This window comes from Diabrotica virgifera, chromosome 1 (assembly GCF_917563875.1).
Source record: "Diabrotica virgifera virgifera chromosome 1, PGI_DIABVI_V3a".
NCBI classification, from domain to species: Eukaryota; Metazoa; Arthropoda; class Insecta; order Coleoptera; family Chrysomelidae; genus Diabrotica; species Diabrotica virgifera.
The window spans coordinates 79,838,193-79,865,906 of NC_065443.1; the positions used below are offsets into that span (position 1 = coordinate 79,838,193).

The following is a 27,714-nucleotide window of genomic DNA, read 5'->3' on the forward strand; positions in this document are numbered from 1 at the left end:
AAAACGTATTACTTGCAAATTTTTTGTAAATATATCAAGCGACATTGTTGATCGAAATATAGTACGACCCATTTCTTCATTCCATAAACTTTTAGTTGATTCACCCTGGGACTTATAAACTCGAGCTAAAAATAAAAGACCAATGTATGCTTGGAAACCAACTTTATTCATGTCTTTCCAGTTGGTTCCAAATACACGCTGTCCGTCCATGTTGGTCATATTTATAATTTGGTTTGCAACATCGCGTCCAGCTATACTACAGTTTATTTTACAAGTTTTAGCTTGCAGAAACCTGTTTTTATTTACAGACGTATCCGGCTGACAAACACACAGGTACTGCTAATATAGAATACTGCCAACTAAACACACATACACAGGTAATTTTTAACGGTTTAAATACGCGGGTCACATTGACCCGAACGTACCCTAGGTAACAATTTCATTTTTATCAAAAAAATCAGGAAGTTGAATGTTTATCTCATATGCAATTGAAAGACCTCATATTAGGTAATAAAGTCACTTAACACCAAATCGTTACGCCGCGTAATAATTTGTAAAATAAGAAATAAATTATTTTTTGGGTCAAATAGACCCGAACAGGACAGCAGGGTTAAATTCTCTTGTTTTTTACAATGAAGAAACTTGAAACTTTTACAGATTGTAGCTAATTATATGAACTAATTTCACTTTTTACGTTAATTGTTTACGTTATGCTTCATAAATGAACAATAAAGTTTCAAATTTTTTGCCGATTCCGACTACTTTTCATGTTTGTACATCATATTTTTTATACATATTTTAATAAACATGACGATATATTTTAATGTTTGAAAAGTGTAAGACTAAAAAGTAAAAAATAAAAAAATATGAAAAAAATTTTTTTAAGAAACGCTTTTCTTTAGTTACGAGTGGCTACAATTAAAAATATTATAAAAAAATCAACTAAAAACCAAAAATTTAAAAAAAATGAAAAAATCACATTCGTTAAAGAAAAGCGTGGTGCGAAAACCGTTTATTCCATGAAGACGCGCCACGCTTTTCTTTGACTATTAGATTTTTTCAATTTTTTTTTATTTTGGTAAAAAATCGGAAAAATCACCCCCTAATATCATCTCAAATGAACTTAATCGTTACCACTTCACAAGTTGATTTACTCGCGTATGTATTGTTTATATGATCTGTAAGTTTCTTACGGTTTAAAGTCCTCATTTTTGAAAGGGCTGTAGATGAAAGGGCTTGAAGGAGTCACTAAACACGAGTGTACTCAACATTTTGGACAGCATATCTTAACCAATTTTTGTCTTACAGAAAAACAAAAGAATACAAAATATTTAGAAAAGAAACTGCGACTTTATTATTTAAGATTTTTGGTATTTCCAATAACCCCCGTCAAAATAGCCCCGTCGAAAAAGCTCCGACAAAATAGCCCCGACATAATATCCCGCACGCAAAATAGCTCTGACAAAATAGCCTGCAGACAAAATAGCCCCGACAAAATAGCCCCGACAAAATTGCCCCGACAAAAAAGCTCCCTTCAGAATTCATCATGAAATAATCCCTTAAAAATACATTTTTTCGGAAATGGTAATTATCCTTTATTCAGATGTTTATCTTAACCACATTAAATAAAAATGGTCTTTTCAGAGAACTCGAGTCCTGTCTTCTCTGCCTCTTGGAAGTCTGAACCTTTAATTTAAGCGAAAATCAATGTTTATTTGTGATATAAACACTTTTTTCTGTTTTCGGGCAACAGTAAAATGCATTTTAAATTAAATAAATTACATAAATTCTTCTTTTTTTGTCAAATAATTTAAATAAAAAAAAGTTTTTGGACACCTTGTATAAATAATTATGTAATTGTTTATAGGTATTACTAAATACAGAATTAAATAACCTTTCAAATGAGCTAGCACACGACCCCTATTCTCATTTAAAAAATCTCTATTCTCGTTTAAAAAAATGATCCATTTCAGGATTTTTCCTTAAAGTCGCGGGTTTACGAAATAACGAATTTATTCCTTCCATTTGCACCATACTGTACGTCTGAATTACCGATATGAATGAGTCAGATTAAATTAAATTATTAGAAGAATTTTTTTACTGAGCAACAACATTTTTGTTTAATTTATTAATATTTTGTATTATGACAACGACGTCCGAAGTGGAAGTCGAAATTTAATAAAATAATTTTTTTAAAAAAATTGTGGCTTATTTCCCAATTAGAATAGTAATTTAAAATAAATGGTACTCCGTTAAAAGGTAAAACTTTTTATTGGAGGTGTTTTCTAAGAGGCTCTATTAGCCGGGGCTATTTTAGCCGGGGCTGTTTTGACCGGAGCTATTTTGTGTGCGATCTATTTTGTCGGGGCTATTTTGTTTGCGGGCTATTTTGTCGAGACTATTTTGTGTCCGGGCTATTTTGACGGGGCTGTTTTGACCAGGCTATTTTGACGGGTAACGCTTTTAAATCATTTTGAAAAAAAGCATTTTTTTCAAAATTAAAAATTTTATATTTTATTTTAAAACCAAATTTTTTTTTAAGATAAGCAGTTTGAATGAATGAAACTTACAGATCATATTATAAAAACAACATAACTAAAGCAACTTGTGAAGCGATAACGATTAATTTCATTTTAGTTGCTAATTAGGGGGTGATTTTCCCGATTTTTTTGCCAAAGCAAAAGGGACCAACTTTAGTTTGAGCCTAATGTGCTTATATTTGATGCTAGAAACTTTATTTATAAAAACAGAAATAAAAACACTTTAAATAGTTGTAAATGAGTTTTCTCCAAAAAGGGCTTCATTCTTTGGATATTTCACGTTGAAATATATTATTCTATCTGCAATTTAGCGAATATGAACCTATCTTTCATTAGCTATAACTCTGCTTCTACTAGGTCCACAGACCCCATGCATACACCATTTTATTCACTTTTTTACAGGCTATATTTTTACTGAGAGTGTTTTTTCAACAAAATCCTTACTTTTTGAGTTATTTGCGAAAAACCATCTAAAAACGTGGTTATATTGTTAAAAAATGAGCATATTCACTCACAAATAACTCGAAAAGTATTGACTTAATGAAAAAACTCTATAGAACAAAAGTTGCTTAAAATTAGTCAGTTTATCCATTTCCGGACTTATTTTGGCGTATGTTTTTTCATCCCCGAGAAGGGGTGAAACCCACCTCCAGAGCAAAAGCACACATCGGCACAATACCACGTTTTTTCTTTGACATGTTAGCTATGCGTATACCAAATTTCATGTCAATCCATGTGGTTCTTTAAAATTCACAGCAAAAACCGTGAAAAAATGTACTACAAATATTTCTAGATTTTCTTACCTTATTTTTGTCAGGATGCAATTTCACAGCCAGTGTTTTAAATGCCTTTCTAATTTCTTTAACAGTAGCATCTCTATTAATTCCTAGCAATTTGTAATAATCATTTTCTTCAGCTGCTGAGATACTAATTAAAATAAATGTACAGAACAGTAAAAACCACCTAAAAATAAAAAAAAAATATGTGAAATAAATTTATGTGATTTTTCAGTCTTCAACTCTTAAATTTACCAATTGTAAAAAAAACTTCTTATCTGGATACTGAAAGATAAAAATAAGTGGTTTATTCCCAAATAGTTGTATACTACGGAAGGAGGGAATAGAAGAAATTCCCCCTCCCCAACAAAGTTCAAAATTAAAGAAAAAGATTTTTTAAAAGGTAAAGGGTGGCGCAAGAAAGGCGATACTTGTGCTATCAGCTCAACTTAGATTTGTGATATCTGTGACAGTTTTTATGCTTAGTAATGGAAAAATCAAAATTTTTGTCAAAAAACTCCTACAATTTTGTACTGAAGCATTTTTTTTTTGTTTTAGAATTTTCTCAAATCAGAAAAAGAGACAGATTTCGAGCATACACAAAAAAGTCCTTTCACCTACCATATCTCGCATTGTGTTGAACTAGAAGATTTCTGAAAAAACTAATCTCTTTGTTTTTTCATAAACTAAAAAATGTTTCTTATACTTTTTTTTTTTCGTTAGATGCATAGTTTTTAATTCATTAACAGAAAACCCGTCCGAAAAAGTGTCAAATTTTTCAATGAAAATGGAAAATTTTTAATCACGAATACCTTAAAAAGTATTGAGTTTTCAAAAAAAATTGTATAGTACATTTTTTACTTAGAATTAGGACTTCTGAGGTTATTTTGAGCAAACAAATTTCTTCCCCAGGGAAGGGGTGGGGACCACCTCCAAGATAAGGCATATTTTAGAATAGGGTAAACTTTGTTCCTTAGGCTATTCCCTAATTACTATGAAAATATCCTGTAAATTGATGCATTAGGATGAAATTCGAAGCCAAATACCCTCACTGACTAAACTATGTATCAAAAAACATATTGTAAATAATATTTTATTGTTTACTGTGTCAATAATTATGAATACAGAAGTAGTCTGATGAAGTTTACATATATGACTTAATGCATTTAATATGCCTGGATTAAAATTATTGAACCCTTTACCGCATTATGTACCATGAATGGAACAAACCAAAAAAAAAATTTGTTTAATATTTTAACTCAATTTTTGTTAAGAAATCTCATAATTGGGTGAATGGTATTCTGAGATGATGAGAAAATGAAACAAAATTTACTGGTTCTGAAAATTTATCATCCTCGATTTGACAAAACTGAATGATATGCTGGAACAACGTTGTAACTGCCAATAGTTTCATATGTGGGTTTTCCATGGAACAACGTTCTGTATGCGCAAAATAATGTACTGCTGACTGTGAGCATATTACGAGACTTTTCTTTATGCATCCTAAAGTCCTATAGTCTATCATATCAAGATCATAAAGATTCTTTTTTTCAAAATGATCAATTATAACATGTTTTATTCAATGTGTCGACTAAATCTAATTTTGGTGTTTACAACGATGTTCCAACATAACATTCAATTAGCAACTCCAGTCCAACTTTTTAAGTTTCTCTTTCCGGGTTGTCTTATAGAGCAGATCACAGAACAATAAAATTTCACAGATAAACCAGCTAATATAAAAAAAATACGAAATAGAACAAATTATAGGATTGACTATTTATTATAATATGTCATTAGTTCAACTACCATCACCAAGACACTATTGATTTCCAATATTGGTCACCGAGCAGTTAGTTAGTATAACCCAGTGGTCGGCAAACTTTTTAGCCAAAGAGCCAAATATAAGCATTACAACAATTAAAAAAAAATTAGGAGCCAAATCTGCTTGTTCAGCAAACTTTTATTACACGAAATAAAATTAAAGCCCTACTACCTAGTCCCATCCATTACCCCCAAAAAATTAAAAACTGTTTTTTTTTTCGTTTTTTTGGCCGTTTCTAATCATCGTAGAAATTTCTGTTTTCTTTCGTTTTGTAAGGTTTTATTTCCTACAACACTGTCCTTTTACAAAAATTTTGGCGCAAAATCCATTTTTTAAATGTTTATATGTAGAACCAAAAAGGGAAAGAACAACAAACGTGATCTTTTTCAGCTGATCATAAGAATCAGGAATACTATCCCAAGCGTTGAAAATGGTCATGTCTTCCTTCTCCAGGTCATTCAAAGCAGACCACTTGTGTTGTGAACATTTTTTTCTTCTCCGATATTTCCAATTCAACACGAAGATGTTCGAATTTAGAGGGTCATACCTTCTTGTTCTTAAATACATATTTCAAAGCTATTAATGCAAATGTTAAAAGAACAAAATTTCAACTCTGTTATCGTAGCATTAAAAGGAATTTTGACAAATGTTAAAGTTTGTAAGTTTGATAAAAGCTAATTTATCAAAATAAGATGTAGGTAATATTTTTTTTCTACGAAGTATTTTTTAACTGAAAATATTGCGCTTTTCGTGGATATTTGTGCCAGAGCCGCTCCTAAGGAGCCAAAGAGCCACATGCGGCTCCGGAGCCGCACTTTGCCGACCTCTGGTATAACCCAAAAAAACCACATAAGTAGAGCTTCAAAAACTTTCTGCTGAGTGGTATTTCGGGATTCAGCTATGACTTTGATTGGTTTGCTGGTTCCCAAAGTAATATTGTACCTCCAGGAGCACCAAATCTTAGTATGAGCAGTAACATGGTTGTCAAATTAGCAGATTCGATACCAAAACATCAACAGTACAAGTTGTTTTGTTTTTACTGGTATTTCACCAACATACTTCTTTTGATATATCTGACCAAAGGGGACATTTTACCTTTGGGAACAGTAAGAATAAATCATGTTCCTGGAGTTGTAATGCAAACTAAGAAAAATGAAGAAACACAGCAGAGGTTATATGGTAGAGAAAATAGGCAATACAGGGTGTTTCATTAATAATTGTCCATATAGTAACTGGAGAAACCTTAGCACAAAATACGAAGATTTAACCTAAAACACTTAAATAAAATGTGGTTCCTTACTCAGTTGCAGGGTGTTTTATCTAAAAATATAAAAACTATTTTTGTTCAGCATTTTAAAACTATTCGACGTACCCTTTTCATACTTGGCAGGAAGTATAGGTACTGTACAAACTACTAAATTATGTTAAACAAACGTTTCTGTCTATTACCAGAGACGTACGACGGGGGAAAGTGAATGGTTGACCCTTTCCAAATTCTACGCCACTGGCGGAATTGCTATTTTAGTTCAATTTTTGGATTCTCCAATACTTTCTATGAAATTAATATACTCTTCATTCGTAACGATAACGATTTCGAGATCTTTGAAGTTAAAAATGAAACGACACGCTTATTTTGATTAATGTATTGTGTCGCCTCATTTTTAATTTCAAATATCTCGAAAACTAATCATTTTATCGTTACGAATGAAGAGTATATTATTTACATAAAAAGTATTGAAAAATCAAAAAATTACACTAGAATAGCAATTTCGTCAGTGACGTAGAATTTGGGAAGGGTCAACCAGCCACTATCCCCTGCCGTACGCCTCTGGTAGTAGCTACAAACGTTTATTTATCTTAATTTAGTAGGGTGTACAGTACCTACACTTTCTGCCAAGTATGATAATGATACGCCAAATAGTTTTAAAGTACTGGGTACAAATAATTTTTAAATTTTAATCATATGAATCATAGTTCATAGTATCATAAATTGATCAAAATAACTGTGCCGTTTCATATTTAACTTCAAATATCTCGAAAACTAATGACTTTATCGTTACCAATGAGGAGTATATTATTTACGTAGAAAGTATTGGAGAATCTAAAAATGGCACTAAAATAGTAATTCCTCCAGTGGAGTAGAATTTGAGAAGGGTCAACCATTTACTATCCCCAATCGTACGCCTCTGGTAGTAGCTAGAAACGTTTGTTTATCATAATTTAGTAGGGTGTATAGTAGTCACACTATAGTAATAGTAGTTCCGCCAAGTATGAAAAGGATACGTCTAATAGTTTTAAAATGCTGAGAAAAAATAGTTTTTAAATTTTTAGATAAAACACCCTGTAACTCCGTAAGGAACCACATTTTATTAAGTGTTTTAGGTTAAATCTTCATACTTTGTGCTAAGGTCTCTCCAGTTATTATATGGACAATTATTAATGAAACACCCTGTATAGACAATATGGATGTCAGTGTAGTGTCCTGGTTTGATAATAAAATAAAAATTCGTTACTACAATGTCAACATATGCTGGACATGAACCAAAGGGAGAAAAAAAAGAAGATTTTTGAAACAAGAAAGTACACCTAAAATGATACTTTTCCTTCTTATCCACAACAACTACATGGGAGGTGCAGATCTCCTTATTAGGATTACGGATATTTTTTCATTTCATTAATATTACAGCAGTTAGTTATTAGCCAGAAGTACGAAGAAATTTGATTTGCCCCTTTTGGATACCAAACTAGCAATAGCCAACTAAACAGAACAGAGTAGGAAGCAGTGGCGGCTCGTGATTTTTACAATAGGGGAGGCTATACCTAACTGTAAAATATCTAGACAAATTTGCACTAGCAAAAAAATTCGCCAACAAATCTAATTTAAGGCCCCATTTTTTTGACCATTTTTTATTTACATTTTATAATATCATCATAATTCACAATTTCATATCATATCATTTTAGAAATAGTCTAATTGTAAAAGTGTATTACCAAAGTTTGTGTCGTTTATTTGTTAACAATTCTATCTCTGTAAGTAGATATGCATATCAAAATAAATACAGATTTGAAGTTTTGCAGTCCATAAAGGTTGAAGGTTCACATTTTTTAAGATACTCCACTGAATTTTTTTAATTCTAAAAGCGGCCTACTGAGAACCCAAAAACACAGTAAATTACCGATATTTTGCTTTGCATTACAGATATCGGAAAAAGTTATTTGAACAAGTTGTTCCAAATATTATTCTAATTCCAGATACCAAATTTCATCACAAAATTCGCACTTTTAGTTTTTTCATTATTTGTAGTCAGGATCCTAAAATCGCAGAGGAGGCTGCTGGCCGATTAGCCGCCCTTGCCCAATCTCCGGGCAGCATGTGCGTTAAGCGAGAATGCAGCTCTAAGGAGACCGGGTCTCCTTAAACCATCCTTAAACGCTGCTGGGATGCGCGGAGCATTAGCAAGTGAGATTTTCCGGCCAGCAGCCTCCTCTGCGATTTTAGGATCCTGACTACAAATAATGAAAAAACTAAAAGTGCGAATTTTGTGATGAAATTTGGTATGTGGGGTTAGAATATTATTTGGAATAACTTGTTCAAATAAGTTTTTCTGATATCTCTAACGCGAAGCAAAATAGCAAAGTAAACAAAACAGTGTACCTAGTATGTGTAAAAAATTTATGGGGAGGCTAAGCCTCCCTTGCCTCCTCTGACCAGCTGCCACTGGTAGGAAGACTATCAAGTGGTAGCCTTCAGCAGATGTGTGAGTATAAATGAAAAAAGGGACCCACTAAAAAATACACCAAAAAGACATCTGTAAAGATGGGATTGATCATTTTCCCTATTGGGATGAGAGCACTAGGTCAAAATGCAAATTTCCAGGATGCACAGGAAAACCATATTGTGCACAAAATGCACAAGTTTTTTGCAGTTTCATACTGCATAGTGTATACTGTAGCTTCAAGCTAGTTTGACTTTAATATTACATTGTTGCAGGATGTTCCATATTTAGCACCTAATAAAAAATTTTTTTGTCAATCAAAGTTTTCCTAATTAATAAAAAAGAACAAGAAAAAAAGAAAGAAAAACAAAAAAACCAAAAAAAAAGAGAAAAAAACTAAGAAGATGTAAACCTCCGAGATGTTGAATCGGGTTTATATCTTAGCAAAAAAATATTTACATCCAAAACAGTGTATTTTTTAGATAGTAGTATGTTAGTTTGTTATGTACATATTTACAGTTAGAAATACAGAAGAAATTCCTCTGATTGAAAAAAAATTGTTTGTTCTTAAAATAAAATGTCTGGCTAATTGGCTCAGCCAAGGCCATCAAATTCACACAAAAAAAAAGTTTTCCTCATAGCTAGATTTTTTTCAATATTTTATGTGATTATTTTTTAATGATTTTAACTTCCAATCGTATAGTAAGATATTTGATCACTTGTTTAATTCTGTCCAATCAGATTAAAATTATACTGAGAATTATCTACTGTAGAAAATTACCGATAGAACTTTTTAAGTAGATTGTTTCTGTTTAATGGCAACCAGTTTCCTAGTTTTGACAACTGTCACATTTAAGAAAATATCCATAATATACGTATTAAAAAATAATCTTACAAATATCACACGACAGTAAGAATAAATAAGAAAATAATGCTTCATTTTTACTTAAATTTGTTGTCATTGGGCAATAGCCACTCGAACCCTGCGGGCTCTCGTGTCTATTGCCAGACAATAAATTTTTAAAAACTGTTGCATTATTTTCAATTTATTCTCATTCTCTTGTGATATTAGGTATACCCGAAAATAGAATTAAAATTCTTATCTGAGAATTTATTTTTGATAAAAAACAAAAATCCAGGGGGAAAGGGTTAATGACATTTTATAAGAAAACACAGTGATGAAATCGTAGATTTTATTTAAACTATGGATAATGTAGCGGAAGTTAAAATTTGCTTTGCCAAGTTTTACAAACAATAAAAATTATACTACTTTCTACCGCCTACACTCGTTTAAAAACTATGTAACAACTAGATAGTTCTTAAGTTAAGCAATAGTAAAGATTAATACACATAACATTGTTTAATCACATCTTTATTTAAAAATATCAAAACGTATAAAATTTAAAAAATGCTATATGAATAATAGGAAATAATGCAAATACATTCATCAAAAACCAATAACTTACCCTAAATATTGATTCATTGTTTATACACCTGAAATTAATAACAAATATTTAAATAACCGGTTTTGCTTATCAATATTTACTAACCGTTATTATTTAAAAAATAATTAAGATTAGATGTTACAATATTCAAATCATAACACAAAACTTTTGTATTTTTTCACGTGCAAAGAAGCAAAATTTACACCGGTACACGTATGGCAGGTTTTACATCAAAACCACGTCATTCTCAGCTGTTTATAGTAATTAGTAACTGTATAAGATAATATCGAAGTCCATCATGACCAATCCATATTTCGAATCAAATATCCAAAGAAAGAATTATTTCATAATTTCATTATTTAATAGAATATTTAATATAATATTTCATAGAATTATGATATACATAACTCCCACAAAATAGAGAAGGATGGGTTAAAATATTTTTCAAATTATTTTTATTTATTTTACGCTGTGTCTAGGTACACGCTAACGTGTACGCAAATAAAAAAGTTAGGTACACGCGAAACGTCATCAAGTCAGTGACGTCTGAACGTCACTATTTGACGTGCACCGTTACTATTTTTTTCATAGAGTTACATATTAGCATAGAGAGAGTATCATTCAGAGCGAAGTGACCACACCATCTTTTTTATTTGGATTAGTGCTGTTTCACTCTTACGCATAGTAAAGCTGCTACAGTTGTCCTCCTCTTCCGTGCCTATATTCACACTGAATGTCATTATAGATTCTCGATACAATGTGTTAGAAGGAGATGCAGCAAACCAGTCCCTGAGATCTTGTCGTCAGGAAGCGCGGAAGGTAGGCTCCCTCTATGTTAATATATACCTCTATGATTTTTTTGCATACAAGCTAACTGGAGCCGCGTGTATGCTTTGGTAAAAGTACCACGAGTGTCAACTTGCGGTTAGAATTGGTCTAATCGCGTTGTGTTTACACTTCAATATTGATTAGTAAAGAGATTTCTTTTTTTTTTGTTTAGTGTTTTTTAAATTAACTATGGAGTGTGAACAATTATTATTTAGTTCTTTTAATGAGTTTAACAACATTTTAAAACAGTATGAAAAAAAGAGACTATAAATGAATATATATTTTTTTAGTTATAAGTGAAATAGCATTACCGCCCAAAATTGAAATAAAAGGAAGACCTTAAGCTTTCACAATAATAATTAACTTGTTCTGAAGCTATTTCCTTGTGTCATTTTTGTTATTAACTATTCTAAATGGGAAATAAGCCACAATTTAACTAAAAGAATGATTTTATTAACGTTTCGTCGTCCAAATCGGCTGTCGTTGTCAAAATACAAAATATTAATAAATCAAACAAAATTGTTGTTGCGACGTTTGACGTCGAAATTAACGTTTCGACGTCCAAATCGGATGTCGTTGTCAAAATACAAAATATTAATAAATTAAACAAAATTGTTGTTGCTTAGTAAAAAATTTCTTCTAATAATAATTTATTTAAATCTGACTAATTTTTGTATTTTGACAACGACATCCGATTTGGACATCGAAACGTTAATAAAATCTTTTTTTTTAGTTAAATTGTGGCATTTTTATATAGTATTTTTACTACAAAAGCGATATTACGTAGGTCAAAATTTTTGTCGTAAGAGAACTGTCAAAACGTTAGAATGTGACTTTTCATTTTTGCCATGTTTATAATAAACATGGCAATAATGAAAAGTCACATTCTAATGTTTTGACAGTTCTCCTACGTTAAAAATTTTGACCTACGTAATATCGCTTTTGTAGTAGTAAAAATACTATAATTAAGTATTTTCTATGGGAAATAAGCCACAATTTTACTAAAAAATGAATTTATTAACGTTTCGAAGCCCAAGTCGGGTTTCGTTGTCAAAATACAAAATACTATTAAAATAAACAAAAATATTGTTGCTAAGTAAAAAAATTCTTCTAATAATTTATTTAATCTGACTCATTTATATTGGCAATTCAGACGTATATTATACATTTTAAAGTAGAAGACTTTAAAATGATATCGCCAATATTTATGAGTTGCGTTCCTGGGACGACTTTACTAAAAGATAGTTCATTCGATTACATGAAATCAATCCCAACTCAAGGATATTCTTGAGTTGGGATTGATTTCATGTAATCGAATGAACTATCTTTTAGTAAAGTCGTCCCAGGAACGCAACTCATAAATATTGGCGATATCATTTTAAAGTCTTCTACTTTAAAATGTATAATATACGTCTGAATTGCCAATATAAATGAGTCAGATTAAATAAATTATTAGAAGAATTTTTTACTTAGCAACAACATTTTTGTTTATTTTAATAGTATTTTGTATTTTGACAACGAAACCCGATTTGGGTTTCGAAACGTTAATAAATTCATTTTTTAGTAAAATTGTGGCTTATTTCCCATAGAAAATACTTAACATATTTATTTTGCTAACCTGAACATTGATTTATTAAAATTAAGTTTGAAAAATCTGAATAGTTTTGCTTCCTTTCCCTTCATAACAAATATTTTTCTATCAAACAAACACTAAACATATTAAAATAGCGTGTACTAAAATATACAGTCACTGCGCACGCTAAAATAATGACGTCACTGGCTTGATGATTTGATGAATTCGCGTGTACGTACCAACGTACCTAACTTTTTTATTTGCGTCTCACGTTAGCGTGTACCTAGACACATCATTTATTTTATGTTAAATTTATTTAAAAAAATTTTGTTTTAAAAACAGATCTGAAAATGAAGAAGTTTATTGACAATTGAGAGTGATAGGTTAGAAGTTTGTCATTATTTGACATTGACGACATTGTGACATTTTCAATATAATATAGTTTCCATTTGAATGTCGAAACTTAAATAAATAATAAAATGGAACGGTTTTTAAAATATTAGAGAAAAATAATACTTGCTATAGTTAACGGTATAATTTTGTAATATGCTAAAATAGTTGTCACCAAGTTTTCCGCAACTAATAAGTGCCCTTTCTATTTTTAAGTTTTCCAAAAAATCATAAATAATGAGCTATCTAAAATTACTGGCTCGTTTTGGTTCTGCTGGATATCGGTCGTGTCTACAAACCTATCGTAATGCTCCTAATACAATTGCTATTTTACATATACAAGATTTTAAATACGACCAGAAACGATATTATAAAGATTTTGGCCACAAACGGGAAAAAGAACCTACAATAACAAAAATTTATTACACATTCTTATTTACTATGTGTTTAATTCCTATGATAGATTGGGTCTGGTAAGTACTCTTTATATTTAAGTTTATTGGAAAAAAAATAATGACCTAGATATATTTTATATTACAAAATAGTGCTATTGTTTCATCTTAAATTGTTAAAATATATCCAGATCAAATAATCATAGTAACAAAAGTTAACTGTAACTGTAAGGTTACTCTAGCTAAAGAAATAAACCAAATAATCTGCAATTTGACTGCTCTATAACAGGTTGCTTCTATTAACATGTTTGCGGTGTATATTTTGTTAACTACTTCTTCCAGAACCTGAACTATTTTAAAACCTTTTTATATACTTGGCTTGGTTGGTGTCACGGACTCCGCAAATTTTGTAATCCATTTTAAAAATAGTTCTAGGCTACCTAGACACCTGAAATTTTCAGGATAGCTTAGAACTAGCTAACAATGCAATATTTAACTGCTATTATACAGGGTGATAGATAATTAGTGGGGTGAAGCTCCGTAGATCCGTTATAGTAATGTATAGCGATAATACTTAATAACAAAAATTGTTGCGAACTGTGAGCTTCACATTACAAAATTAGTTAGAATGTTACAGGGTGTTCGATGACATAGTGGCAGACAAAACTTATGTTTTTTTTTTAAATAGAACACCCTGTATTTTATGTTATATTCGAAATCTTCGTAACTTTTCGAATACAAAAATATAAAGGTTTGGTATGTTTTACGGGATATTTACAAAGTTATAACCAATTTAATATGAAAATCGTAACAAGTTTAACTACCTGTATAAATAAAAGCAAGCACAAGGGCAATGGTTTATTGACGTCATATTTTTTATTTATTGTCAAAATTTTCATAAATGGTTGTTTTGCTGATTTTCTTTATATTGAATACAGGGTGAGTCAAAACACAAGTACATTATTTTCTCAGTAATTTTAAATAGAACACCCTGTATTTTATATCATTATCGAAAAGTACCATTACCATACTATAATTTTTGTATAACATTCCCTATGTGTAAATTTATTAGTTTTCGAGATATTTTCATTTTTCAGAGCAAAATTATTAATAATTACGGGTCTTAATCTTTCCAAATTTTAAGTAAGCCATGACTGAATAATAATTGTCTAAGGGCCGGTTGTTCGAACGCTAATCAAAACTGATCATTATCAAATATTTAATTACAATTATATTTGATTAAGCGTACTTCTGACAGATGTCGTATTTTGAGGTTATGTTGACTGATTTATTTTATTATTTTGGTTTTAATTTAAAATAAAACATAATTAAACTCTTTCTGATGTTAATTTCTTGTTTTACTTACAAATCAATAATAATAATAAGCAATTTTTAATAATTTAAGAGCTGCGGCTATATTTTAATTACTGTTTTACCTACAATCAATAACTGATTAGTGTTTTACATGTATTTTTCATGTCGCGATTTGATTCCCATCAAGAAAATTGATTACAATAAATGATTGATTATAATCAACTTCTTGATTAGCGTTCGAACAACCGGCCCTTAAACTTACAATAATTTACGATTACTGATTATCAATATGTAATCAAAGTTGGCTACAATGTTTGTTATTAACTTTTATTACTATCTATTACTATAACGAATCTACAAAGCTTTTACCCCACTGACCAATCACACTACTGTATGGATAAATCGATTTTTTTAATTTCAAACTATTTTAAAAATGTGACTAATGCAATGATATTTTAAAGTGAGTTATTAAACCGATATCTACAAATTGATGGTGCCTCAGTGGCATTAGACTGCAGATCAAGAGGTCCCCAGTTGGAACCTGGCTGTTGCGTATCTTTTTTTAATTGTTTTAATAAATAATTAAAAGTTTATATACTTAAAATTATATATACCATTTTAAACAACCATGTTATTATAAAAACTACTATTTTATACTAGTGTAATTTTTGGAATCATAATAATTATAAATAACAGTTAATACACCTACTAAAAATTCATATTTTATAAGTTAATTATTCTTTCCAAACATGTGTTGTCCTATATACAATAACAGAACCGTGATATTATAAAAAGTACTTTTTTATTAGAGTGTAATTTTTGGAATTTTAAGCATTTTATGGTTAAATTATTTTATATTCTTTCCTATAAATAATAAAAAGGTTTTATTATAAAAAAGCTCTTTTTTATAAAAGTGTAATTATTTTGTAATGTAATGTAAGTTAACACATGTCACTCATTGGTGACATCTGCACTGGAGAGGGAAACCTAATGTTGTTGATGAGTGACATGCACAGTGAACGTGTTAACAAAAAAAATTAAAGATATCACATAACTTTTGTAAGCAATTGCTCAGATTGTTAGATGTTTGTATTCTTTATTTTGACCTACAGCATATTATGGTAGGGGAGCAAAGTATGCTAAATGTGCAGTCACTCGAGCGTTATGGGGACCTATTGGGTTGTGAAGAGTAGGTGCTAAAACCAAAAAAAGTTAAGTAAAGTTTCCCATTTTAGTGGGCGCTTGCCATTTTTTAATTTAATTTTCCATTTCCAACAATCGTTTTTCCGATTATATCGCCATCTATCCATAATTCGAAAAAATGTTTTGAATAAAAGGTACCTATTTTTACATAAGGAATTCAAATCTGTAATAAAAAATGGGGGCTCCTATTTAATATTTTAAAGTAACCCCCACCCCACCTCTATGGGGGTCGCGTTTGATGCCATTCGATAGATTTTTCAAAAATATTGAATAAGTATTTTACAGTTTTTCGATCTGATGTTTGTATTTAAAATATTAAATTTATCCCCCCCCCCCTCACCGTGGAAAGTAGTTTTTGGTATAATTCGAAAGACTTTTAAAAAATATTGAGCACATATTTTTTAGTTTTTTGATCTGTCATTCATTTCGCGAAATATTCGCCTTTTTGTTGTGAAACTTTGGGACTCACCCATTTCCTTACGCCCGGCTCAAATCCTCAGATTTTTGAAATATATACTCTTTGCATGTACTTAACTTACCTTATCTTAATCTGACAATTTCGAGTTTTTTTAACGATAGATTTTTTCTTTCGGGCCCCCCTTAATGAACTCCCCTGTGTTAAGAGCCAATATATGGTAGAGGTACATCTGCAGGGTATAGTTCGAGAAATTTATATTGTGAAACAGCTTTAAGATCGGCAAAATTTTGTATTCTTTGTCAAAGATGTTTTAAAAGGCGGTTCTTTTGATGACATCTGTTTTTCACACCCACATAATCGGTCCCCTCAGACATTTACAAGTTTTACAAAACTTTTAGTTCAGTAGTATGCACAAACCATACATACTCATAGACGTTTCACGTAAATTGTCAAGGTCAAGACAGCAAGTTAGTTACCATTCCAATCCAGAGATGTCGCTGTCAGTCAATTCTCTTGTCATATTTAACAACTGACAGTTGACAATTAAATTAATTTGTTATTTACATGTTATTTACTTTTAATTTTACAGTTTGTGGCTTAATTATTTTATTATAGTGGTGTTACGTTTTTAATTAGGTTTAATCAAAATTTTAATCAATCGTATTAATTTCCTCTCTGTTATAATGAGTAGAATTTTTAGTTTACATTGATCATCCCGTGTTGTGTTTCTCCACATTTAAAAAACAATATAATAGATCCTGGAACAGTTTATTTTAATAGACAAGTGTGTCATCGACATTTCGGGCCTATATATTTTTGGAGGTTTGTAAAAGATTATAAGGTAATATTTATCTAAACAATCATCCTACAAGATTCTTTCAAAAATTTTCATTCAACTCAATATTACACATCAGTGCTTTCACGTGACACATGGCAGTAGTGTTTAGCATTTTGAAAACAAATTGGAATATTTGAAGTTTTCACTAAAATATTGAATAAAACATTGAATTGTCTTTCTGTTGTTTTAATTTTCTGCGAAATTTCATAAAAAATCCCGCAAAATTTATAATTTGAAATTCCTACGTAACTAAAATTTGTCAATTTAGTTTCCATTCCAATCAAGAGATGGCGTTAATTCGATCCGAAAGATTAACATGGTCGTGAAACGTCTATGAGTATGTATGGTTTGTGGTAGTATGTCTTACTGGAGTATAGGTGTGTGATTTAAAGCTCGATAATGGAGTGTAAAATGTTGTTTAATTTAAGAATAATTAATTAATTAATAATTAATTTTAGCACATACGATATGTCCTGCTTTAACGGTATATCTAAGTAAAAATAAATATTTTTAATTACATATTTAATCACCAGAAAAAACAACCAGCCTCCGAACTATATTAAAGGGGAACTAGCAGGACTTACAAATCTGACCCGTTTCACTGTATTGGTTACTTAAACTATACCAGGTTTCTCCCCATATGATAATCTGACGAGCTCGAGTAACTGCAAAAATCCCCGCTTGGGCTCCCCTACCATTACAATGCTAGTGGCGAGTTCAGAAATATGCTAAATATTTCTGAAGACTATCTCAAACCACATATTATAATTAAAAACATATTTAAAGTATGTACCGGGTGTCCCAATAAGAATGGCTCTCTGCCATATCTCAGGAACCGTTTATTGTACAGCTTTGAGAAAAAAAAATTTTATAACAAAAGTTGTCTCGGGGAAAGCCTGGAAATTATTTTCATAATTGTAGGTTCACCGCTAGAGGGCGTAATTGAATATCAATAATTAAAAAATCTAAATTTTACAAAATTTTCCCAATGAAAGTGCACTGGAAATCCGATCATCGTATTCTTCATAAAATTCTGCGCATATTTAATTTCACTAGTTTAAGTCTACCCTTGCAAATAAGAGGTGGGGGTGAGTGGGAACCTTGTTATGAAAGAATGCCTGTAAGTCCGCTTCTGCTTAATCGAATTTTGCAAACTTGGTCTTGTTGAAAACAGCTCTTGTTCGTCAATGTAAAAGTTATAATTTCGAACCAGCTTACTAAGTAATATGCCAGCTAGGAGGCTTTTATTTAATTTTTTCAAAAATCTAGTTTTCTTTGGAAAATATTAAATACAAGTATGCATTTTTAATCATATATTACAAAATTAGACTAAATTAGCAACAGAATAGCGAAAACCGCATGTTGATACCTTTCTTCTATCTTGAGATATCTTACGAAACGTGTAAATTTAAAAACGTAACTGTAACTGTCACCGGTAAATGAAGTTAAGGAAAAGTAGTGTGCTGTGGAAAAAAACAAAGGAACATTTTCCAGATATCAACGTATATAACAGGGCTTTCCAACGCTTCTCATTTCTTTCAAACCTCTGTCATATATGGTACATTAATATTATACACGAATTATACGATATTATGACAGAGGCTCGAAACAAATGAAAAGCGCTGAAAAGCCCTATTAATTAAAGCAACAATAAGACAAACAACACTATAAAATATAACAAAGAAATAAAAACAATTATTTAGTGATGACCTAAATGTTCAAATTGTTGCCAATCATTTTCGATGCAAGCATTTACTCTTTCTAGAGTAGATTGAACAGCAGTCTCAATTTCTGCTCTCGAAAGGTTTTCTCGAGTAATGTAGTAAATGCTTGCATCGAAAATGATGGGCAACAATTTGAACATTTAGGTCGTCACTAAGTAGCTGTATTTATTTCTTTGTTATATTTTGTGTTGTTTGTCTTATTGTTGTTTTAATTAATTATATTTATATACGTTAACATCTGGAAAATGTTTCTTTGTATTTTCCGTAGCACACTACTTTTCCTTAACTGTTTACCGGTGACGGTAACAGTTATGTTTAAAATTTACACGTTTCTTAAGATATCTCGAGATAGAAAAAAGGTATCGACATGCGGTTTTCGCTACTCTATTGCTAATAGGGAACTTGCATAAATTTTTAAATTCGAAAAAAATGTTATAAATCACAACAGAACATAATTTAAAACATGTATCAAAGATAAAAAAAGTTTTGTTTGTCTTTCGTTTGGCCCCTAAAGACGATTAAAAATTCAAATTGAAACAGGTGGTCCAAAACGCATAGTGACGTCATATAGTTGTGCATGTACATTCTGCACCAACAAAGTAAACAAAATTGTATATAATTGACCATTCCAAATCACGTGATATAATATGGCCGGCAGTGGGCAAAAATTTAATAATATAGGGTTTACATCAGTTTTTGTAAAGAATATCCTGTTTGGTTTTGTTTTTTATTGTTAATTGTGCACCGAAATTGTGATAGCAAATAAATATAAACTAGTTTATCGCCTACATAACTGAATTATCCCATAGTAGGTATTGACCCAAACTGGTAACTAATATGGGATAATTCAGTTCTGTAGGCGATAAACCACTTCATATTTAATTTGTTATCACAATTTCGCAGATTTTCCTACACAATTAACATAAAAAAAACAACCAAACAGGATTTTCTTTACAAATTAATGTCGATGTAAGGTTAGATTTTGCCCACACCCGGCCATGTTTGACGTTTCATTGGAATGCCTAATTTTAAATTAGACATTATAAACGTCAGTAGAAAATACAGTGATGTAACGTCACAAGCGTTTTTGATTGTTTGAACTATTTTACATTGGCTAAGGGTTCTTCTAAACCAAGGCCAGAAAACAGAAAAAATATATAGATTTTATGCCCGGTTGCACCAACAGATCTTAAGCTTAAGTCGAGAATATCATAAGAATTAATATAATATAATTATAATATATTACAATAAGAATACCATAATATAATAATAGATAGGATTGAAAATAAGGTAAGAATCTAAAATTATGGTGCAACGTAAGTGATACTCAAGGAGGCACTATTTATAAGTAGATCTTAGCTAAGCTGGAGCTTAAGATATGTTGGTGCAACCAGGCATTATTAAATTATCTTCTAAGTTATTATGAGGTTTTATCGCGTGAAAGTTTGGAAATATTATTTTTAAAGGAAACTGAATAATATTACGTAATAAAAAAATGTGTAAGTTCCCTCATAAGTTTGGCGTTCGTTTTGACACTGACACTAAGTTTTATAAATATATTTGATAATTTCTATTTCTGATATATTTGAGTGTTTTTAAGATATATTTTTTAAAATGACCGAAGAGGGTTTTTGTAAAGGGCAGTCTGATAACTTACCTATAGTTGATATGTGTATGGTGGCTACATATTTTCAAAAAAGTGAAAATTTTTCCGTCGGAGAAGTTCGGGGAGTTAAAGCAGATAAGTAAGTACATATATTATGTATATTATACTCCCATTATACCTACTAATTTTATACTGTGATTTTATTCTGATTATTATTCTCATAAGTATTTAACGATAAAACTTAGTAGGTACACACTTTTCCTATTAAGTATAGTGGCAATATTATAAAACACAGAAATATGAAAAAATATACTTGTTTTATTTAACACTATTAAGCAGACAACAGACTACTTACGATAAAATGATCTTGACATACATGAAGACCTTGTGTATTATCTGAAATATATTTTTTCGACATGCAAATAACCACTTTAAACGGCGTTTTTTATCCCTTGGTAATCTAATAAATATTTTATTGGGGTTTTGAATGCTTGTACTTGTACAGAATGGCACTAAATAATACTTATAAAGTTTTTCTTTATTTTCCATATTAATCTTTCTCTTTTTTCCTTCAAAAACTGTAAACTCCAATCCCAACAAACTGGTATATTTTTTATATTATTACAATGACATACGATAAAAAAATGTCATTACAATATAAATATTTTCCCATATTTCGCGACGATGCTGTGGCCAAATACCCAAGTAGGTGGAGGCCAATAAACTAAAGAAGAAGAAGAATATACGTACATATAACCCTCCCACATCACTGATATAACCATATAAAAAACTAATGTAAAACTATGTGACGTCACGGGCCGTCTGAACTACTTTAAAATAAAGAAGACTTTAAATTTGTATTTCTAAGTTATTATGAGTTTTTGAAGCGCGAAATTTTGCAAATCTCATTTTTATACAAAACTGAACATTATTATGTAATAAAAAAAAATGTGCAAGTTCCCCATTCAATCTAATTTTATAATACAGGATTAAAAATGCATACTTGTATTTAATATTTTCCAAAGAAAACTAGATTTTTGAAAAATATTAAATAACGCCTCCTAGCTGGCAAATTACTTATTAGGCTGGTTCGAAATTATAACTGTTACATTGACGAAAAAGATTTGTTTTCAACAAGACCAAGTTTGCAAAATTCGATTTAGCAGAACCGGACTTACAGCCATTTTTTCATAACAAGGTTCCCACTCACCCCTACTTCTTATTTGCAAAGGTAGACGTAAACTTGTCAAACCAAATATGCGTAGAATTTTATGAAGAATACGATGATCGGATTTCCAGTGCACTTTCATTAGGCAAATTTTGTAAAATCTAGATTTTTTAATTTTTGATATTCAATTACGCCCTCTAGCGGTGAACCTACAATTATGAAAATAATTTCCAGGCTTTTCCCGAGACAACTTTTGTTATACATTTTTTTCCCAAAGCTGTACTATAGACGGTTCCTGAGATATGGCCGAGAGCCGTTCTTATTGGGATACCCGGTACAGTAAAACCTCCGTTAACTGAAATAATTGGGGGGAGGCCGTTTCGGATAACAAGAATTTCGTAATTAACTATTTAGATGGGAAATAAGCCACAATTAAATTGAAGAAAATAATTTTATTAACGTTTCGACGCCCAAATCGGGTGTAGTTGTCAAAATACAAAATACTACTTTCCCATCTAAATAGTTAATTATAAAAATGCCACAAGGAAATAGCTTCAGAACAACATCAAGAATTTCGGTTAAAAATAACATTGATTTTTGTATTTTTCTTATTAGATCGGCCAGTATCGTCGCCCCCGCTAGCGAAATTATTCCGATTCGATTTTTTTGCAGAAACTTACTCAAAAAGAGGTCTTTATAACATATCCACAGGGTGCCGGGCGGTGCCGTGGTCTAAAAATTGTTTAAACAATTTTTTTTAAACAAATTCACAAAAATAATTTTTTCACTTCGAACAAAATTTTTTTAGATAAATTGGCTTATTCTGAGCAAAAAAGGTCTCTTGTCATTTTTTTCTAAAATTGATTGTTGTCGAGTTATATGCGATTAAAAATTTGAAAAATTCGAAAATAGCCATTTTCAAGGCTTAATAACTCGAGTAAACATTATTATTATGCAATTCAAAAAGTGACCAATTTAAGTTTCAAACCCCTTCTTCAAGGTCCTGAAGAGATCTTTGTCATTATTTTATTACAAAGCTGTTATTTTTAATTATTAACAATTGGCGCTATAGTCCAGGATTTATCCGTCGCCCCCGTTAGTGAAATTATTCCGATTCCATTTTTTGCAGAAACTTACTCAAAACGAGGTCCTTATAACATATCCACAGGGTGCCGGGCGGTGCCGTGGTCGAAAAATTGTTTATGGGCCATTCCACGAACATACGCCTGTTTTGGATTACTTCGACAACGAATATTTTACTATGCAACATAAGAAGTACGAAAGTAAATGGCGCTAATAATTATTCCAATAAACAACAATGTAATTTGCAATTTACTTTCGTTCTTCTTATTATGCACAGTAAAATATTCGTTGTCGAAGTAATCTAAAACAGGCGTATGTTCGTGGAATAGGGTACACACAATTTTTTTAAATAAATTCACAAAAATATTTTTTTATTGCGAACGATTTTTTTTAGATAATTTGGGTTATTCTAAGCAAAAAAGGACTCTTGTGATTTTTCTCTAAAATTGATTGTTGTCGAGTTATATGGCCATTTTCGCATTTTTCAAATTATAAATCGCGTATAATTCGACAACAATCAATTTTAGAAAAAAATCACAGGAGACATTTTTTGCTCAGAATGTCCCAAATTATCTAAAAAAAATTGTTTGAAGTGAAAAAATTATTTTTGTGAATTTGTTTAATAAAAATTGTTTAAACAATTTTTCGACCACGTCACCGCCCGGCACCCTGTGGATATGTTATAAGGACCTCGTTTTGAGTAAGTTTCTGCAAAAAAATGTAATCGGAATAATTTCACTAACGGGGGCGACGATAAATCCTGGACTATAGCGCTAATTGTTAATAATTAAAAATAACAGCTTTCTAATAAAATAATGACAAAAATCTCTTCCGGACCTTGAAGAAGGGATTTGAAACTTGATTTGGTGACTTTTTGAATTTCATAATAATAATGTTTAATCGAGTTATTAAGCCTTGAAAATTGCCATTTTCGCATTTTTCAAATATTTAATCGCATATAACTCGACAATGACAAGAGACCTTTTTTGCTCAGAATAAGCCAATTTATCTAAAAAAATTTTGTTCGAAATGAAAAAATTATTTTTGTGAATTGTTTAAAAAAAAATTGTTTAAACAATTTTTCGACCACGGCACCGCCCGGCACCCTGTGGATATGTTATGAGGACCTCTTTTTGAGTAAGTTTGTGCAAAAAAATCGAATCGGAATAATTTCGCTAGCGGGGGCGACGATACTGCCCGGTCTATATATCAAATTACATAGTATTCTTGGGCACAGTTGGTATTAAAACATATTATGAGGTGATTTCGCAATGTGTTGTATATTTAATTTTCTTTAGTTGTATGAACACAATGTTGAAGATGTTGATAAATTAACATCGAATTGTTTCCGTTTTGCGATAAAAATTTAATTTCTATTGACGAAATCTGCCGTTTTGATTAAACAATGTTTCGGTTAAAAAGGTTTCGGTTAACAGAGGTTTACTGGATTTACATAATCAAAATACGCTAACAGCTCAGTCTTGCTCCTCTATTGTCATCAAATTGGGGTAGTTGTGCGGCCTCTTGAATTCCTCGGTTGATCAGTGTTTTTGTTTGATCCACCCAATGGGTTGGAGATCTTTCCCTATGTCTTTTCCCTTCAAATTTGCTCTTGATGATAAGTTTTTCTATTGTGCAAGTACCTCTGTTGTATTTGTTTAAGCAACCAATCTTTTATATTGATTATTCTATTATGGATACATGTGTTCGCTGTTCACCCCAAGCTATTCTCAACATGCGGTAGTATACCCCCGTCTCAAAAGCCTCAATTTTGTTCTTATCTGTTTTCTTCAAGATCCACGTTTCAGATGCACACGTAGCTATGGGAAAAGTGAGTGCTCTTGCTACTTTTAATTTTGTGTGCAGTGTTATGGTTGAGTTTCTCAAATGTAAACTGTAGCTTGTGCTAATGACCATGGATATCACATGCATGTTAATTACAGTGGAATCTCCATTAACTGAAATAATTGGGGGGGAGGCCGTTTCGGATAACGCGAATTTCGGTTAAAAATAACATTGTTTTGTGTATTCTTCTTGTATCAAATTACATAGTATTGGAGAGAGTGGCCGCACATGTGAGCGGTCGTGGAGTAACGGCAATACCGCTGGCCTCATACGCCAGTGCACGTGGGTTCGAGCCCTGACAAAGACAAACCATTTTCATTTCCATAATGACACTAGCCGTCTCACCATGCCTCGGAGAGCACGTTAAGCCGTCGGTCCCCCTGGGCTAGTGTATATCGGCACTAGTTGAAACAGGGTTAAAACATGTAAATGGCGCCGGAACTGTCCAAAAGGATCTCCCCAGCAAAAGTGCCATACGATATTATTATTATTATCAAATTACATAGTATTGGAGAGATATAGCTACAAAACATCGTTGTCAAAGGAAAACATAAAAGAAAATAGAAGATGCTCCAAACATGTTCTTTTTCCTGAATTTTATTGCTTTTTTAAATGTACTTTTTATTGACGAAATTATTAAAACTGTCAGCCATTTCGGTTTAACAATGTTTCGGTTAAAAAGTTTTCGGTTAACGGAGATTTTACTGTATTTAAATAAATAAATAATCAATTGTTTTATATATATTCAAGAAAATTAATCATTTTGTTTGTTTTAAGGTTGAAAAAGTTATTATCAGTTAAAGCAGAAAGTGAGAATATTAGAGAAGGAATTCACATTCCAAGGGAGGAACTGGATGATTCTGCTGAGGATGATACCAAGAAGAAAAAGCACAGAAGGGAAAAAATAGGATTTAGAGATAGAAAGGTAAGAACTATTTTATATCTTGCTAATAAATTTAGGTGTTAGTGCTTATTTATATAGCTTAGGTTACTTTTTGGCAATTTTTGGAGGTACAAATTAATGGTATATCACATATTATTATACATTTCTGTTATAATTTAAGACCATAATATTCAGTACTCAATGCAGCAGAAACTATAAAACAATACAAAATGAAAAATAATATTGCTGTAATCTAAATCATACATTTCAGCTATGTGAAATTATTCTATTAACTAACTGTTTACAGAGTAATTCTATCAAAGCGTCCACAATATGGTTCATTATATTTTTATTCTTTGATGACGTCAAATATGTATTTTTATAAATTCATACCTCAAAAATTGTCTTAAAAAGTAAACTAAGTTTTTGTAGTGTTACTAATCTAGAAAGTATTTAATTTTATATATTCTTTAATAAAAAAAAATGAAGCTACAAAATTTTAGAATTGGTTATTTGTACTTTTTGCCTAACGTCATAAAATAATGCTTGTATGTAACCGAAAAAACCTATCTACATTGTTTTGCACTATCTGCTAGGTTATGCTTTTATCCTGTAAGATTTATATTTTGTTTTTTTTTATTAACACAATAACATGATTTTTTAAACTATTTATCGAATTTTTGTTTATTTTTAATATAAATTTTGTAGCTTTTTAAAAAATATATGTCATTTTAATAAGAGCATTAATTCATTACCAAAATTTTGCCATATATTTGAGGAAAGAACACAAAGAGTCTATTGCAAGCTTTTCTCATTATTCAGATTCTTCTTCTTCTTAGCCCTCTATCATCCATTTATGGACATAAACTCTCCCAACTCCTTCCATCAATCTTTATTCTGAGCAACATACTTTTAATTTGTTCTGGCTATTGTGTTTATGTCGGGATACAAAATATTCACAAACATCCTTAATCGAAGACTTCAACCTCTCACGAAAAAAATCATCGGGGAATATCAAGCAGGGTTTAGGCAAAATAGATCTACCATCGACCAACTATTTACAGTTAAACACATACTAGCCAAAGCATGGGAATATGACATGGACGTTTACAGTCTCTTTGTAGATTTTAAACAAGCCTATGATTCAATAGATAGAACAATTCTACCTAATAAATTGGAAGAATTTAGCATACCATCAAAATTAATACGACTAGTGCAAATGACAATGACAGAAACAGAAGCACAAGTATGTATTCAAGGACAGATCACTGATGCGTTTACGATAACGCAAGGACTGAAACAAGGCGACGGACTGGCTCCAACGCTTTTTAATCTTGTTCTTGAATATGTAATTAGACGGTTGACGGTAAGCGGAAATAACATACTTACAAACAAATCTACCCAATTAGCAGCATACGCGGATGATATAAACATAATGAGCAGAACAATGAATGCAGCGGAAGAAACCTACGTTGAGTTAAAACAGAGTGCAGAAGCAGTAGGGCTAGCAATAAACACAAATAAAACAAAACTACTCATACAAACCAGATCAAATAGACCGGCGCAACAACACTTTATTGACGATATAGAACATGTGAATAGATTCACGTACCTAGGAATGGATCTGGTTGCAAGCAATGAAGAAGAACCGGAAATAAATAGAAGGCTTGTGCTGGCAAATAAAGCCTATTTCGCGATGGGCCACATATTCAAATCGCGAGACGTACACCGGAAAACAAAACTCCGGGTATATAAAACAATAATCAGGCCCATAGTAAGTTATGGCTGCGAAACATGGGTGGTGACACAGAAATCTGCCAATGCATTAGATGTGTTTGAAAGAAAAGTATTACGTAGGATACTGGGCCCAATAAGTGAAAATAACAACTGGCGAATTAGGTATAATAGAGAAATATACGAGCAATATAGCGAACCAACTCTAGCACAACACACTAAACTGCAGAGACTACGGCGGGCAGGGCACGTGGTCCGCATGCATGAGAATAGAATCCCCAGAAAATTGCTGAATGCAAGAATGCAGGGAAGAAGACCTGTTGGAAGACCTAAAAAGAGATGGGAAGACGAAGTCGATGAGGATGCCAGGAACTTCCTGGGAACCCGTTCATGGAAAAGAACAGCGGTAAATCGAA

The 27,714-nt window shown here is 31.3% G+C and overlaps 2 protein-coding genes across 7 annotated transcripts in view; one reads left to right on the forward strand and one right to left on the reverse strand.

The window, feature by feature from the left end:
* LOC114327227 (dnaJ homolog subfamily C member 10-like) overlaps positions 1-10,641 on the reverse strand; it is a 73,883-nt gene extending 63,242 nt beyond the window's left edge. Inside the window, exons 1-3 of the mRNA XM_050657218.1 lie at positions 10,405-10,641; positions 10,321-10,348; positions 3,344-3,503 (exon numbers count right to left, since the gene is read on the reverse strand). Of these exons, the coding sequence (XP_050513175.1) occupies positions 3,344-3,503; positions 10,321-10,337 (177 nt within the window). The 5' untranslated portion in view covers positions 10,338-10,348; positions 10,405-10,641. The remainder of the gene's footprint in view (positions 1-3,343; positions 3,504-10,320; positions 10,349-10,404) is intronic.
* A 2,334-nt stretch (positions 10,642-12,975) lies between these two features.
* The window catches only part of LOC114327219 (calcium uptake protein 1 homolog, mitochondrial), a 137,011-nt gene continuing 122,272 nt past the window's right edge, over positions 12,976-27,714 (forward strand). For 4 of the 6 annotated variants that reach the window (XM_028275758.2, XM_028275760.2, XM_028275757.2 and 1 more), the window contains exons 1-2: positions 12,976-13,563; positions 25,459-25,606. In XM_028275758.2, coding sequence (XP_028131559.1) covers positions 13,328-13,563; positions 25,459-25,606 — 384 coding nt within the window. In that variant the 5' untranslated portion in view covers positions 12,976-13,327. Of the gene's footprint in view, positions 13,564-20,459; positions 20,479-20,579; positions 20,725-25,458; positions 25,607-27,714 lie in introns of those variants that run through there. The other 2 variants (XM_050657244.1, XM_050657238.1) reach the window with 1 other exon arrangement.